The sequence below is a fragment of the Lepisosteus oculatus genome, chromosome 24 (genome assembly GCF_040954835.1).
Source record: "Lepisosteus oculatus isolate fLepOcu1 chromosome 24, fLepOcu1.hap2, whole genome shotgun sequence".
NCBI lineage: Eukaryota > Metazoa > Chordata > Actinopteri > Semionotiformes > Lepisosteidae > Lepisosteus > Lepisosteus oculatus.
In genome coordinates this window covers 3978745-3992643 of record NC_090719.1, presented here as the reverse complement: position 1 = coordinate 3992643, position 13899 = coordinate 3978745, and the positions used below count along the sequence as shown (strand labels likewise).

The following is a 13899-nucleotide window of genomic DNA, read 5'->3' as shown; positions in this document are numbered from 1 at the left end:
AAGAGGTGTTAGTGGGGCCAGTAGGGAGTGCTCACCCTGCGGTCCATGTGGGTCCTAATGCCCCAGTATAGTGACGGGGACACTATACTGTAAAATGGGTGCCATCTTTCGGATGAGACGTAAAACCGAAGTCCTGACTCTCTTTGGTCATCCCAGGGCGTTTCTTGAAAAGAGTAGGGGTGTAACCCCGGCGTCCTGGCCAAATTTGCCATTGGCCCTCACCAATCCTGGCCTCCTAATAATCCCCATCTATGAACTGGCTTCATTACTCTGCTCTCCTCCCTACTGATAGCTGATGTGTGGTGAGCGTTCTGGCGCACTATGGCTGCTGTCGCATCATCCAGGTGGGGCTGCACATTGGTGGTGGTGGAGGGGATCCCCATGACCTGTAAAGTGCTTTGAGTGGAGTGTCCAGAAAAGCGCTATATAAGTGTAAGCAATTATTACCACTCCCATACCCCTCAATTAGAGTCCTCACCAGTTATCTATCCAGCAGAACTTTTAGATTTCAAAACCCATGGCTTCATATCGATGAGCCACTGACTGTTGTGAAAGGAAACCAGCCAGTAATACATTTTCCTGGTTCTCCAAGAAAGCTAATGCCTACAGATGGGCAGCCAATACTGGCAATGCATCGGAATGTACCGAGAGAGAAATAATATTTTATTTGACCAGCTGTCTGGCTGGGTGAGCACATTTGTCCTGCGGCCACCCAAACACAGATCCCACAAAAAGCCAGCAGAGTCCTGGAGATGACTCATGGCAAAGATTTCCTGAGCAGTTCTGACCAGATGCATCACATCCTCCCTCCCTCCAGTCCTGATCCCAAGAAAGCTACCTGGGAGCAGAATTCCAGAGGCCAGACACTCCATCACACGACGAAGGGCTTCCCCAGCTCCCAGTGGCCTGTTGCACGTTGCTATGGCCTTTTCACAGATCAGCTCAAGGGGCTGGGGAAACAAAAGTTGACACCGAAGCCAAGGAATGAGCATTTAACATCAAGCTCTGGCAGAACAAAAGAGTCTCATAACATCCGCTCTTTAAAAAACCCCAGTTAGAACCGCTAATTATTTATTCTTTTGAACCCGCCCTCCCACTGCTCACAAACATGGATGAACTCTACAATCTGTATTCCCAAACCCTGGAGGACCCTGCGCACCCTCCTCCAGAACAACCACTGTCAGGGTCTTCCACCATTTTGCACACTACGAGCCACGCAGCACCTGCAGCAGAGTGACCTTCGAATGGAAGGGCAATACTGTTCTAACTGGGAAAACTGCAAGCTCTTAGGCACCCAGCAGGCCATAGCCATCACCTTTGTGTGTCTCTCCGCGGACATGCTGGCCAACACAAGGCCAACCAGCCTTAGTAGTGTAAGGCTAACTGTGACATCATGCAGCCCTTCCTGCTCACTAGTCACTATCATGTCTAATGTAATGCGATGTACAAGTACAGATTGTGTAGCAGACATTTCATTGCAGAAATGTTCCAATGTGATCTGCATGCAGAGCTAACAAGTTCTATTAATCGGTAAAACCACCTCGAAATCAATTGTCTACTGGATTAGTAGAGATGTATTCACCAGCCTGCTTCTTTACTGTGTAATAGAGACACTTCAAGTTATTAGACTTTTGTTGCCTCTGAATCGCAGAATATGGCGCTCCGCACACCCGGAAACCTGTCTAATTTGAGATGTAAATTCGAGGTTACTGAAGTGCACTCATGATTGCTGATCATTTCTAACCCCAAAAAATAAAAACCGCATTGCAGTTCCCCTTTAAGAATGACTGCTTGGACTGGTTTGGCCAGTGAGGAGTCCATTGCTGAGTATTTCGAACCATCAATAATAATCATCAACCGCTCGGTAGGAGTTTATTACCATGAATCCCAACCTGATCTTGAGTCACAGCACTAGATGCAACTCTTCTCTCTAAATGAAATTTAGTCACCCTATCGCAGTTATTCCCCAAACCCCGAGCCACACAGTGCTGTCAGAGAGGGCTGCATGCCATTAACCCGTTCTCTTGCTGGGTGAGAATTCGATGTTTGTGCACGTCCTGGGGAATTAAGTTACCACAACAGTTTCATGTTTCTTCTTGTCCTAACCAAGACAAAAGCGCTCCCACACTGTCAAACCATACCAACAAGAGGGGACAAGTGACTGCCTCTTGTTTTTAATCTCGTAGGTCCTTATGTTTAATAATTAAGCAAACCTGCTTAATAGTGTTGCCTTACAAGTTCTTTTCTTAAATAACAAATTAATATCATTCAATCGCTCGTATTGGAAAAGCAGGCAGTTTGTAACGGATCTTTTCTCCTAGGATTTCATGACCCTTATTGCCACATGGTTGGGTGGCTTGCTCCGTACTCTCACACTCATCTGGATAAAGACGTGTCTCCTGTTCTCGGTTTTAAAGGCACTTCTGTGTAGGCTGCACTAGTGACTTTGGTATGTATTTCAGTGTTCATTCAAGAAGCTGACTGGGTTGAATACTTGAACTAGATCCTCTTACAATCTTCTTTGTTCCGAGGCTAAAAAGGTTCATTTTTCATTGAAAAATCTTTGATTTGAGGTTCACTTTCGATCCCCCTTCTTCCATCAAAGACGTTGCATCTTCCCCTGTTGGAAAATCAGTTAGTGCCAATTCACGTTTCCAGACTTAACACTCACCCATCCTTTCAATGGCTCCCAGGCTGGTACTCTGCTGCACAAATCACGCAGAATACGAAGGACTATTACACACGACTTTAAGCCGTTAACTCTTGCCTAAAAAAAGACAGAATGATGGCAAAAGGTGGGCTGGAGTCAGGAATAGCATTTTCTGGGAAAGGGGACAAGTTCGGACTCGTTATGCATGTTTCAAAGATGCTGCATGGCCGATTTCATGCAATCAACAGGGAAGGGAAGGAGGCAAAACAGTAAAATAAAGCATTTCTGATTGTCTGGGAAAGCAGGTGCAAAGTAAATGGTAATGATTGCTTTTGTAGCCTTATGATAGCTACTAATTTGTTTTACCTGTTTCTGAAACTTTAAGTACAAACGACACAAAGAAGAACAAGAGGCGAAATTCGGGTCTTTGGGTTTTACACTTTCATTTAAAAAAGGTCATAAGGCTACAATAACAATAAGGTAAGAACAAAGAGCCAACCTGAAACCATTTGGCATGTCGCAGAGACGCCAAGGCCTTAAGACATTTCTGCCTGTCCAGTAAGTCCAGAGGATCTTTCATGGCAACATTTTCGACTGGTAAAAAGAACGGGATAAAAAAAAAGACAGATACGATTTGACCAAGGGGGGTTTCTGTCACAGTAGAGGGAGAGTGGCAGCATTCTAATAATTAACACTCCCAGTGATTTGATTTTCGTTTTTTTTATAAATGATTTCTCAAGTGCACAGTGGTTACTATTGTAACAGCCATTAAAAGTAATACGAACATATGCAACTAAAGTAAAAAAGCATTCATTTGATATGCAAATCAATGACCACAGCTATGTCTGCACTGGATTATCGAATGTTTTCCACTTCACCAGATGTAGAAATAACAGCATCGCGCTTTTTACCTGAGGGGCTAATGAGTGATGACAGAGATGAGCTGTATAATCATTTACAGCCATAGTCGGTTAAGTTTTTCAGCACAAAAAAACCTGCAACAGACACACAACCCGTGTAAACTAAAGATACTGATTCAAGCCATTCTTTAAGCAAGGTTATCAATTTAGCATAGATTTAACTTGTCTCCCAACCATGAATTCTAGAGCTCTTCCTCACAGAGCATCAGATTAAAAACAAATGAGTCATCTTCCATCTTTTAGACAAGCACTTCATTTCATGACAAATCTAGTTTATTTTAGAAGCATGTCATTTAGCAAGGAGCTCTTTAGACTTTTTTAGAGAAAGCGCTTTTGGCCTTTTAATGCTGCTCAAAAATAACAGGAAACAAAACTTCTTGAAGACGGACAGGAATTTTGTGCTTGTGTTACCAAGTGCAGCATTAATCAATGGCAAAGACCGTAAGCTAAAAATACATGCCTAGCATCGCTATCAAGTAGGACTCTACAATTAAAATTAGAATTCCATTTCTAAAGACATTTTTTAAATTTACCACTGTGTAGTAAAATGGGGCTTTTAAATATTAAATCCATTTCAGATTCAACTAACAGCCAATCTTAAGAAAGCAAATAAACTAATAATCTCTTGAAAATGTACTGAAAGCGACTAGTAAAAGCCACTGTTTTTCGCTTCTTCAGAAAGACGTCCACGACACATAACAAATTTGCGAATGTCTCCTCCTTTGGAGTGCTGCTGAGCTGTCTGCTTTAGAAAGCCCCATTAAGTGGAGCCTGTGCTCATTAGGCACGTTAACTTTGGGAATAAAAGAAAGAATTGCTTTGATCGCTCCAGGTTAAGTACTTGGCAGGCTCTGCAGGTTGACATTGGCTTCTGTACGTCCGGTTGTCTTAACAGATGAATAAAGCGCGATGCTGTTATTTTTTAACCCGCTGGTGTAGCAGATATTTATGTTGTTCTGGTCCAGCATTTTAAGCGTTTCAGTGATCTGTTTCTCAGATGAGCAATCTTATGCTCTGTTTACCAGAGGCAGCAAGCAGACGTGAGGTGAGGAGAACCCCACACAGGGTTTTTCCCTGTGAGGCCTTTTCAGACAAAATGAGATTCCAACAACATAAACATCTGATACAGAGTACACCATTATTGTAGGTCAGGGCAATATTATACACTGCTGCAGATGAGTGGTTAAGAGGCTTTAAAACTCTGAGTTAGACAATGGACAAGGTGACAGACTGCAAAACAGATACTACACAGTTCAGGACACCCAGGAAAATCAAATCAATTGAATTAATCTCTGTATGACTGCTGTGCGAACTGTATAAATGTTTTGGAGTACTAAGTGCCAACAAGATCACTGGATACTTTACTTAAGAGCACATTTCCACCTCCGTTATTTTTTTTAAAAAAAGAGAGGCTGATTGCACACAGAAGAAAAAACAACTTGATAGTTTTGATCTAGACTCTAGTAGTGCACAACCTGTTTTGCAGTCAGTCAGCATTTTGTGCAAGTTCTACAAAAATGGACGAAGAGGAGAACAGAAGAATCAGGCAGTGAAAAAAGGTCAACTTGCACCAAATTCCCTCGAAATCGAACCGGAGGACTATGGTGCCTTCATGCTCTGCACCACTAAAAGCTTCAAAACTGTCTACAGTCCTTTATGGGGAGCGTTTGGACAAACCTATATCAAAAATTTAAACAAGTGTCCCAAGAATTCATCACATAGGTTTGAATCTACCACAGGAAAAAGAAAATGGAAATAAATGCCTGGTGAGAATAGCCAGATTTTACAGGGCACAGTGAAAACTGGAAAAATCATTTAATGTTAAAACCTGAAAACAAAGATTTCACAGCTTGCAGTACAGTGCTTTTGGAATGGCGGATGTTTATAATTAGCTACCAGCAAGAGAATGTCATTAGCTATTTTTTGTTGCATTGTTTAAGAGTCCTTTTCTTCTTTTTCCCTAGTCCGTGCTTCTAGAAGGATCTTAAAACATCTAAATGACAAAGCATTCAGCAAACTTGCAGATTCTAAACGGTTACGTACTGGCATGAATTTGTCTAAAACAAAAGCACAGACAATAATGCTCTGCAGGGCATGAAGGAGAAAACACCACTCTTATTTGAGAAACGTACAATGATAAAAAAAAAAAACACCACTGAAAGCTGCCTCATTTCATTACCTCTCGCCTTGATTAGTGACCAAAAATAAATAAATAAAAGGAACACCAAGTGTACTACGTGAAATTGTGACATGCCACCTTGAGCAGGTAACACCTTTTTCTTTTAAAAAAAAACAAAAATTCACCAATCACAAACTCTTCCAGAATGCACATGCTATAATAGGAAGGCCCAGGATCTGCTCCGAGTAAGGTGTCGCCAGAATTTCACCAAGTACAGCAAATAGAAAGGAAAGCAAGTAGCCAAGGGACTTGTAGCATATCTAAAAATGGGAGAACAGCCAGTGGGGTCCCATCGTGCCCAGGTGGGCTCAGCTGCCTCCGATCCCATGACAGAGAGTGGCCAGTTGGTCAAAGGTCTGACAGAGTCCAGTAATGCTTGGCAAGCTACCAGGGACAGGCTTTGGAGGCTGAAGCAACAAAATGACTAGTAAGTAAACAAAATTGAGAAAAGAAGTATTAGTCATCTCTCTCCCCCCCCCGACCTATGGCAATTTTTCTTGACTTTTTAGACCAAGCCCGACGCAGACAAGGCTGTGTTTAGGAATACAAGTGGTGGAGGAGTGGAAAGGGGGGTAACGAGCGATGAACAGTTTTGCCACAGGTTCAGTTGCGTGTTAAGATCACATCAACAACCTTCTGCAGTTCTTCAGCCCGTATTTGCAGCCCAGAGATTTCCCCGAGTCAAATACAATTCTCATACCAGGATTAGGAATCATTTTAGGGATGGGGCTGGCCGAATTTTCCCCACTTACCTTTATTTATTTTTATTTGGGCAACAATTCTGAGCATCTTTTTAAGTCTCTGCAAGCGGGGCTCTGTCATTACGGTTTCCAAGGCATTAGGCCAACATTTGCTATGCTTGGTTAGAGTGGTCATCTATTCTGGGGGAAGGATGGGAGAGCTGGACCTTTTGGTTTGGATTTGAAGGGGGAGCACGATGCAACATCTACATTAATTTCAAACTGCGCACAAAAAAAAAATCAGGCCTTAAAGAACTGCTCATGGTCAAACCTGGATAATGAGCTCAGAGAGTCGGAAGACTACATGCTCCATATTGTCGGATCACAGCTTGCCCTTTTCCCCAGCGGGGCCCTGCTCATGATGCTTTATTGGGACGCCCCACGCATGACTTATCTTTCCCACATCCCATCCCACCACCGCGTTGAAACCCGAAAACCTGCCGGGACTGTTTCAGAACCGAAATCCGTCCGGTGACGCGACTGGGAGGCGAAAGCAAAAACGCCGGCGCTGCCCTCCCCCGCGAATCCCCCTTCGGCAAGAGCCGGCGGGAACCCCCCCCAGCCCCGTGTACCTTCGGCTCTCTTCTCCAGGTCGTCCCTCATCTGGAGGGAGGTGAGAATCACCTTCAGGGTTAGCTTGGGCTCTTTTGTGTTGCAGACCAATATCGCGGCTTCCTCCGCGCACTTCCGGACTTCGTAGTGGTCTTCCGTGAGTTTCTGAAAAGCCGAGCACAGCAGGGATGACAACGTCCAGCCTGTGGCGGCGGCAAGACTGCATGTTCGGCCATGCGAACGAAGGGGAAAGAATGCAGGAAGAACTGCAGCCTCATCACTCCATCCCACGTTTTTAAAAAGCAAAAAAAAAATCTGCTCCACTAACATGCTACTTATTTTCGTTCTCTTGCGGATTTCTTTACGAGTCGGGCAGCGGTGGCGATAATAGACACCTTTTAATTATCGAAAACTGCTTGCAAAAACAAATGTTTGAAATATTGTAGCACTGCTACCATTTTTGCGTCAGTGAAGTAATTCAATGTTCGCCACGACATAAAACGAGCTATTCCAAACGACCTAGCTGCAGATTACATGAAAATTTCAACTTTCACCATGGGGTATACAATTAAAGAAGCTGCACATACAAGCGATTGCCCTTCTTACACAAAACCAAAGTACACAGGGATCACTCTTTTTACAGGCAAGCACAAGTCGTACCAACAGGCCGTTTTTATTTTAAATGGTCTTTACCACAATGGCATGCATGCAGTATAGGAATGCCATCTTTACAAGAAGCATGTGGAACACCCTGGCTTGAAATTGGTTGTATTCATCTCTGCTGACATGTATTCAACCAAGGACTCATTTCAGCTCATGATATTTTGACAGAGCAGAACCCAATTATGCGGTGTTTCAATTAGGCGCAGTGCTATATTTCAATGATGAAGGTGTTTTTTTTTTTCCGCATAAAGCTAAGCTGACTTTCGTTCACTCAGTAAAAACACTGCCAAAAACTTGTATAAATATTCAAACACCCGGAACAAGACGAACGCAATTGGATCATTTCTAAAGACAGGATGTGAGTTGATGCCGAAGGAGACATCTGTCTGGTAACAAAAGGCTATTTCTTAATGAAATCCTTCAAAGGATTAGGTATTTAAAGCCTGACAAAAAGGGATATTTTAAAGTCCCATTACTTAAGATACAGTAAGCATCTGAAAAGTACCATAAACAAACGCATGAAAAAAACGGTTTCCTTTTCCACTACTGCATCCAATTAGGCTGCCTCTTGGGTATCGTTTCAGATTCATTATCCAACATCACTCATTAAGAAAACCACCGTTATTTTCCCCTTTATCTCAAGATCTTGCCCTGCACTGATGCATTTTTCTCAGCATTTGCATTTTTCGAACAAATTGCCAGGTGATTTGGGCTTTCTGCTTGTTCTGTTGTGGTCGAGACTTGATTAATGCCAGGTTTAAAAAATGCTGTCTTGTAAGCTGCAAAAAAAAAAAAACATCTCCAGGCAATTAATCATTCTGACAACAGCTTTCCTAAATTAACTCACCTGGATCTGTAGAGGAAGGTTGTCGCAGACTGTACATAATAAGGTCTCAGTGGGCTTCTCCCTGCACATGAGCACCAGCTCCAGGTCCATATCATCCTTTATCAGTAAACCCTTAGCAACTAGTCCAATTCTCATGACGCCACACAGGATCCCAGCGTTCTGTTCCCTGAATGAGGTAAACAGCCATTAACACCCTTAGCAAAAACCGAAGATGTCTTTCAAATGCAGCTAAAGCCGCTATCGGGCTGACCTAATTACAGAAACCTCCCGATTTCTTTCGCAAAATCCAAACAAAATCCTCTCGGCCAAACCAATAAAGCACACGGCAATATAAATCAAACCGCTTCAGTGATTAATCTCCCGAACCCATATTAGACGGGGGACATCAATATACGAACAAGCAGAGAACAGCAAAGGACCTGTTAAGGGAAGGACAAATAATGAAGGGACCCAGTTTATCAAAAGCTGGGTGAAAGCAGGGCAATGGACTCACTTCGGGTCGTTCTCTGTGGCTTCGTCCTTCTTGACGGCCGCCCCGGTCTCCTTGGCCGCCTGGTCGCCCTCGTCCAGCCAGTCGGAGACGTGTTTGAGCGCGCACTCCACCGTGGACACCAGGTTCTGCACGGCCTCCAGCTCCTCGGACGAGGGGTAGATCGTGGAGTGCTTGGCCATGACGTGGCGGTCATCGTTGGCGAACGACCGGATGGATCTCTGCGGGCCAAAAAGGTCAACGAGCGATCAAGACATGTCGTGGTGCGCGCTCGCCCAAAGCGGACTCGGATCTACGAGGCTGGAAGGAGGAAGAGTATCAGTTTAAGCAAAAAAAAAAAGGTCTGTTTATAGTAACTGTTACAGTATTCACAACCCAAACCTTTACAATTCTTACACATTTTACCCACAGTCCAGCACTGATTGACCCGCGGAAATCCTGCCTTTCACTAGCTTATCTTTAGCTGCCACGTAGCTAACTTCCAATCTGGGCTACCTACAAAATGTTCCTTTAGTTCTCCACCTTCTCAACTGGGTAGTGGGGCTGCTGGTGCACAGTGGCTCCTGCACACCCACAATAGTTATGAAAACGAGCCGGGTGAGAGCAACCTCATTAGGCTCCTGCTTTTTCTGTGTCCGGTCTCTGGTGGCTTAAAAGATGCAAGCTGCAAAAAAAAGTAAATCTGGAAGTATGGTTGGCAGAGTGCAATGTCACCTTTTTCCTCAGGCAACTTTAGCACGCAGAGGACATTCTCGAAGGGGAGATCCATCTAAATGTTCAAACGGCAAGGCCAAGATGTCCTTTTCCTCTAAAGTGTCCTTGTGCACAGTCTTCGAACCACACAAACCCAGTCACACTTTATAAGAAGACTGTTAAAAGATCATCTCAAACTATGTAGGACAGATGGACCCAGAAGGACCTAGGAGGGCAGCAAGACCCTTCTCACGCATTTGTCATAAGCAATATACATTCACAATTACTGCCCGAATCTTTCCCACTTGCCAGAAAATTTGAGAATTACCAGCTGACTGCTCCAATGAGCACAGATTGATGCCAGTCACCTGACACAAAGTCAGATCACTCCAGTGCGCTAATGTGCTCCACACACCGTGAAAGATCTCCTGAACGTGAACGCTCGAGTTACCTTCCCGCCAGCCCTTACCTTCCAGAGGGGCGGAACGGAAGATGATCTAGCCGCGAAAAGCACTTTGAACTTGATTTAAAATCAGGTCGCGCACAAGGTGAAGACTTCGAAGCCGTTCACCCAGATGTATAATCGCACGCAAAATACCAAGAATGAAATGGCGCAGTTTCCTTTGGGATCACCACTCAGTGGGTGGGCTTATAGTGCGAGAAAGAAAACACTACAATTTTTGCACGACGCGACAAAAAATAAGTTTACAACAAAGCAAGACATACTGGGACTAAGATGAGAACAAGTTAAACTAATTTCTGAACCTGACGGCACTAATAAAATGGTTTTATCTGATCATCAACTGTTCATTACTATAATTTAATCAGCTTTTTTTCTTTTAGATGTAGTGCATTTATTTGACACATCCTCTCAACAGAGACTCGCTGCTCCTGATAAAGCTTTTTAGAAAAATAAATTAATTTTGAGAAGTAATCTGTTTATCTACTCCAGCAACAGGACAATGGGATTTTACTATCTCAGCGTCAAACTCTTCGTCAAAGAGGTACTACGGTACTACTGAGGATAAGCATTGTTCCTATTCTGAAAACTGAGGCTTTCATTTTAACGTAAAAAAAAGAATACGTCTGCTGAAAATGTATGACTTGAAAAAATGCAAATCAAACTTTTTAAGATGTTGAATCTAGATGCCAGGCTGTTTTAAAAAAATACCAAATTCTTACATTATTTAGGTAGCAGGCTTAGTGTAAAAAAAAACATTGTGCATTAGTACAAAGAACTATCGTGCAGGGACAAAAAGGAAAAAATAAATGAACAAAATGATTTTGGCACAAGCTGGCCATGAAATCAAAATAGAGAACAGGCTACAGTGTGGATACAGAGGAGTAAAGTCAACACCCTCTTGGTTCTGAATTCTATATTTACAGTGAAAGTGGGTTACCGGCAATTTACTGAAGCAGTCTGAGAATGAACGTTTCTGCTGTAATACAGTGCGAGTGATACTGAAGGATGCAGGTGAGAGCAGAGGAAGGAGTGGTGTGAACAGGGGAAATCATGGGCAGGGCAGGGTCAGGTCACTCCACCGCTGAGTGGACGGGGCTCGGGGACGAAGAGGAGGAGCTGGGAGGGTAAGGAGGAGTGCAGACAGGCAGGAGCAAGCAGATCCACTGGGAAGACTACAGCTCAGAACTGGGAATCTGAATCTTACAAGTGAAGCAAAAAGGAGCAGTAAAGGCACTGAGGCAATGAAGTAATAATAAGAATACAAATTGCTTACACTTATATAGTTCTTTTCTGGACACTCCACTCAAAGCGCTTTACAGGTAATGGGGATCCCCTCCACCACCACCAGTGTGCAGCCCCACCTGGATGATGCGACGGCAGCCATAGTGCGCCAGAACTCTCCCCACACACCAGCTCTCAGTGGGGAGGAGAGCATTAGAGATGGGGATTATTAGGAGGCCATGATTGGTTAGGGCCAATGGGAAATTTGGCCAGGACGCCGGGGTTACACCCCTACTCTTTTCGAGAAACGCCCTGGGATTTTAATGACCACAGAGAGTCAGGACCTCGGTTTTACGTCTCATCTGAAGGACAGCACCTGTTTTACAGTATAGTGTCCCCGTCATACTGGGGCATTAGGACCCACATGGACCGCAGGGTGAGCGCCCCCTGCTGGCCCCACTAACACCTCTTCCAGCAGCAACCTTTGTTTTTCCCAGGAGGTCTCCCATCCAGGTACTGACCAGGCTCACACCTGCTGAGCTCCAGTGGGGCTGCCAGTTGTGAATTGCAGGGTGATATGGCTGCTGGCATGAGAAAGTAACATGAGAAAAGTGAGCAAGGATGAAATGGGTGACCACCAAAGCTAATTACAGACTATGTACTATAAAGTTTGCAATTTGAGACTCCAGAAACCAAAGTGGTCATGTATGGCTTGACTTCCTTCATTTATATTTTACCTATACTACAACAGCTGGCTGTCGTCTCAGCCGTGGTGTCGTACCACTGTTACCATCCACACTGCGGGCTTCGTCAATGAAATCCGAATAACTGCATGACTAGAGGAATGCAATTTTCATTTTGTTCCCCCCATTCAAGTTAAAAAGGAAGATATATTTATCCCCATTTAAAGGTTAACTAGACACAGAACCAATTCCCTGGAAGGGAAAAGCAAGAATTACAACCTCTAAACGTCAGAAACCACAAAAAGTTCAAAAAACTTTCGGATGACGGCAACCGATGACTTCATTGGTTGGTAATCACAAGGTACTCAACAAAATCTGATCGTATCACATTCCCCTGAGGCTGGGTAGCCCATTGGCTGTGCTCTTTGCACCAGTGATCTTCCAAATGTGCACTGCTGTGTGTGATGAGCAGTTCGTGCACCGGACCCCAATGGTATCCCACTCGGTGGAGGTCTCAGTGGACTGGTTCTGAAGAAACGGGCTTTTTGCGCCCCAGGTTGAAATCTGCCATCAAATTGATTGGTAGTTGCTTGCTTGTTTTGCCTTGCACTTCAAACGAACCCATGGATATCCTTATCCCTGGAGTATGAGCTCCTGCACAATGTTGCCTTTTGCTGCTCAAGACTTCAGCTTAGACACTGCTACTCAAGAGCTCAGCCTCAGCTGCCTTGGTCAGTCCTGCTACACGCTTCTCCTCTGTTTTAAAGTCACCGAGCTCTCCTTCTGCAGCCAAGCTAGCCAACAGCCTTGGAAACCAGGCCTTTCTAGCACGTCTACATCATTCACATGACCTTAACCATGCTGGGATGTCATTCATTTAATTAATGAGCCACACCTGTCTGGAAGGGGTGATCTCCGATGCTGGCAGATGTATTTTCGCAAATAACCTAGTTAATACCGCATTTACAAAAGTAATACAGTTAAAACTGAACTGACTTTACTGGTTGCTTTAATGCTCCCTTTGAGATTATAAAACTAATAAATTAAAATGGAGCATTAACTTATAAGTACCTTGGCTTTCAGAGAGAAGGCCACATTTTACTATGTCCTTAAAAACCCAGTTGTACAACAAGGTCATTTCTAGGTTAGGCGAACGCTGTGTAATGGAGATGAAACAGGCCGTTTTTCAAAAAAATGTGGCAACACATTTCACAGTTCTTGATAGCAACATCTGTTTCCTGTCCGGGCAAGGCCGTAGCTTAACTACACAACCACAGACTCTTAATGTGGATATTCAGCTTTGCTGAACGATTGCGAAACAAAATACAGTTTCTGAGCAGGGAATAAGACTGGAGTGCACAGAAACACACAATTACAGAACACATTTTGAGTACCATGCAGCTGATTCTGGGGAAGGCGATCATTTCTGTCCTAATGCAACACTTACGTGGGTACTAATTGCTTACTCCCTTGCTTGTATCAGCTTTTCCTGCCACAGGCAAGTTATGTTCAGTAGGCTGATGTTCCCAGTGTCTGTACAAACAGCAGCTGTAGGCATCATTATTACTCCGAGTACTGCACAACCCCAATTAGTAAGGCATTTGCTTTTATAATGTAACATTCAATCAACACACTAACAATAACCGTGAAGTATGATAAGGCAAATTCACGATGATAAACTCAGTATAGAGTGGGATTCTAATCCCTTCTGTCACAGTGGACTTACAAGTGCTTTATATACAAAAGGTATCTAATTTCTGAGGAGCTCTTCAACAGTCCAGGAAGTTTCATAACAGTT

The 13899-nt window shown here is 43.8% G+C and overlaps 1 protein-coding gene across 8 annotated transcripts in view; it reads right to left on the bottom strand.

The window, feature by feature from the left end:
* Positions 1 to 13899, bottom strand: part of strbp (spermatid perinuclear RNA binding protein) — a 104054-nt gene that overhangs the window by 28899 nt on the left and 61256 nt on the right. For all 8 annotated transcript variants that reach the window (XM_069183411.1, XM_069183410.1, XM_069183408.1 and 5 more), the window contains 6 exons: positions 9045 to 9262; positions 8552 to 8717; positions 7062 to 7206; positions 3150 to 3244; positions 2672 to 2767; positions 839 to 950 (listed from right to left, as the gene is read on the bottom strand). In XM_069183411.1, the coding sequence (XP_069039512.1) occupies positions 839 to 950; positions 2672 to 2767; positions 3150 to 3244; positions 7062 to 7206; positions 8552 to 8717; positions 9045 to 9262 (832 nt within the window). The remainder of the gene's footprint in view (positions 1 to 838; positions 951 to 2671; positions 2768 to 3149; positions 3245 to 7061; positions 7207 to 8551; positions 8718 to 9044; positions 9263 to 13899) is intronic.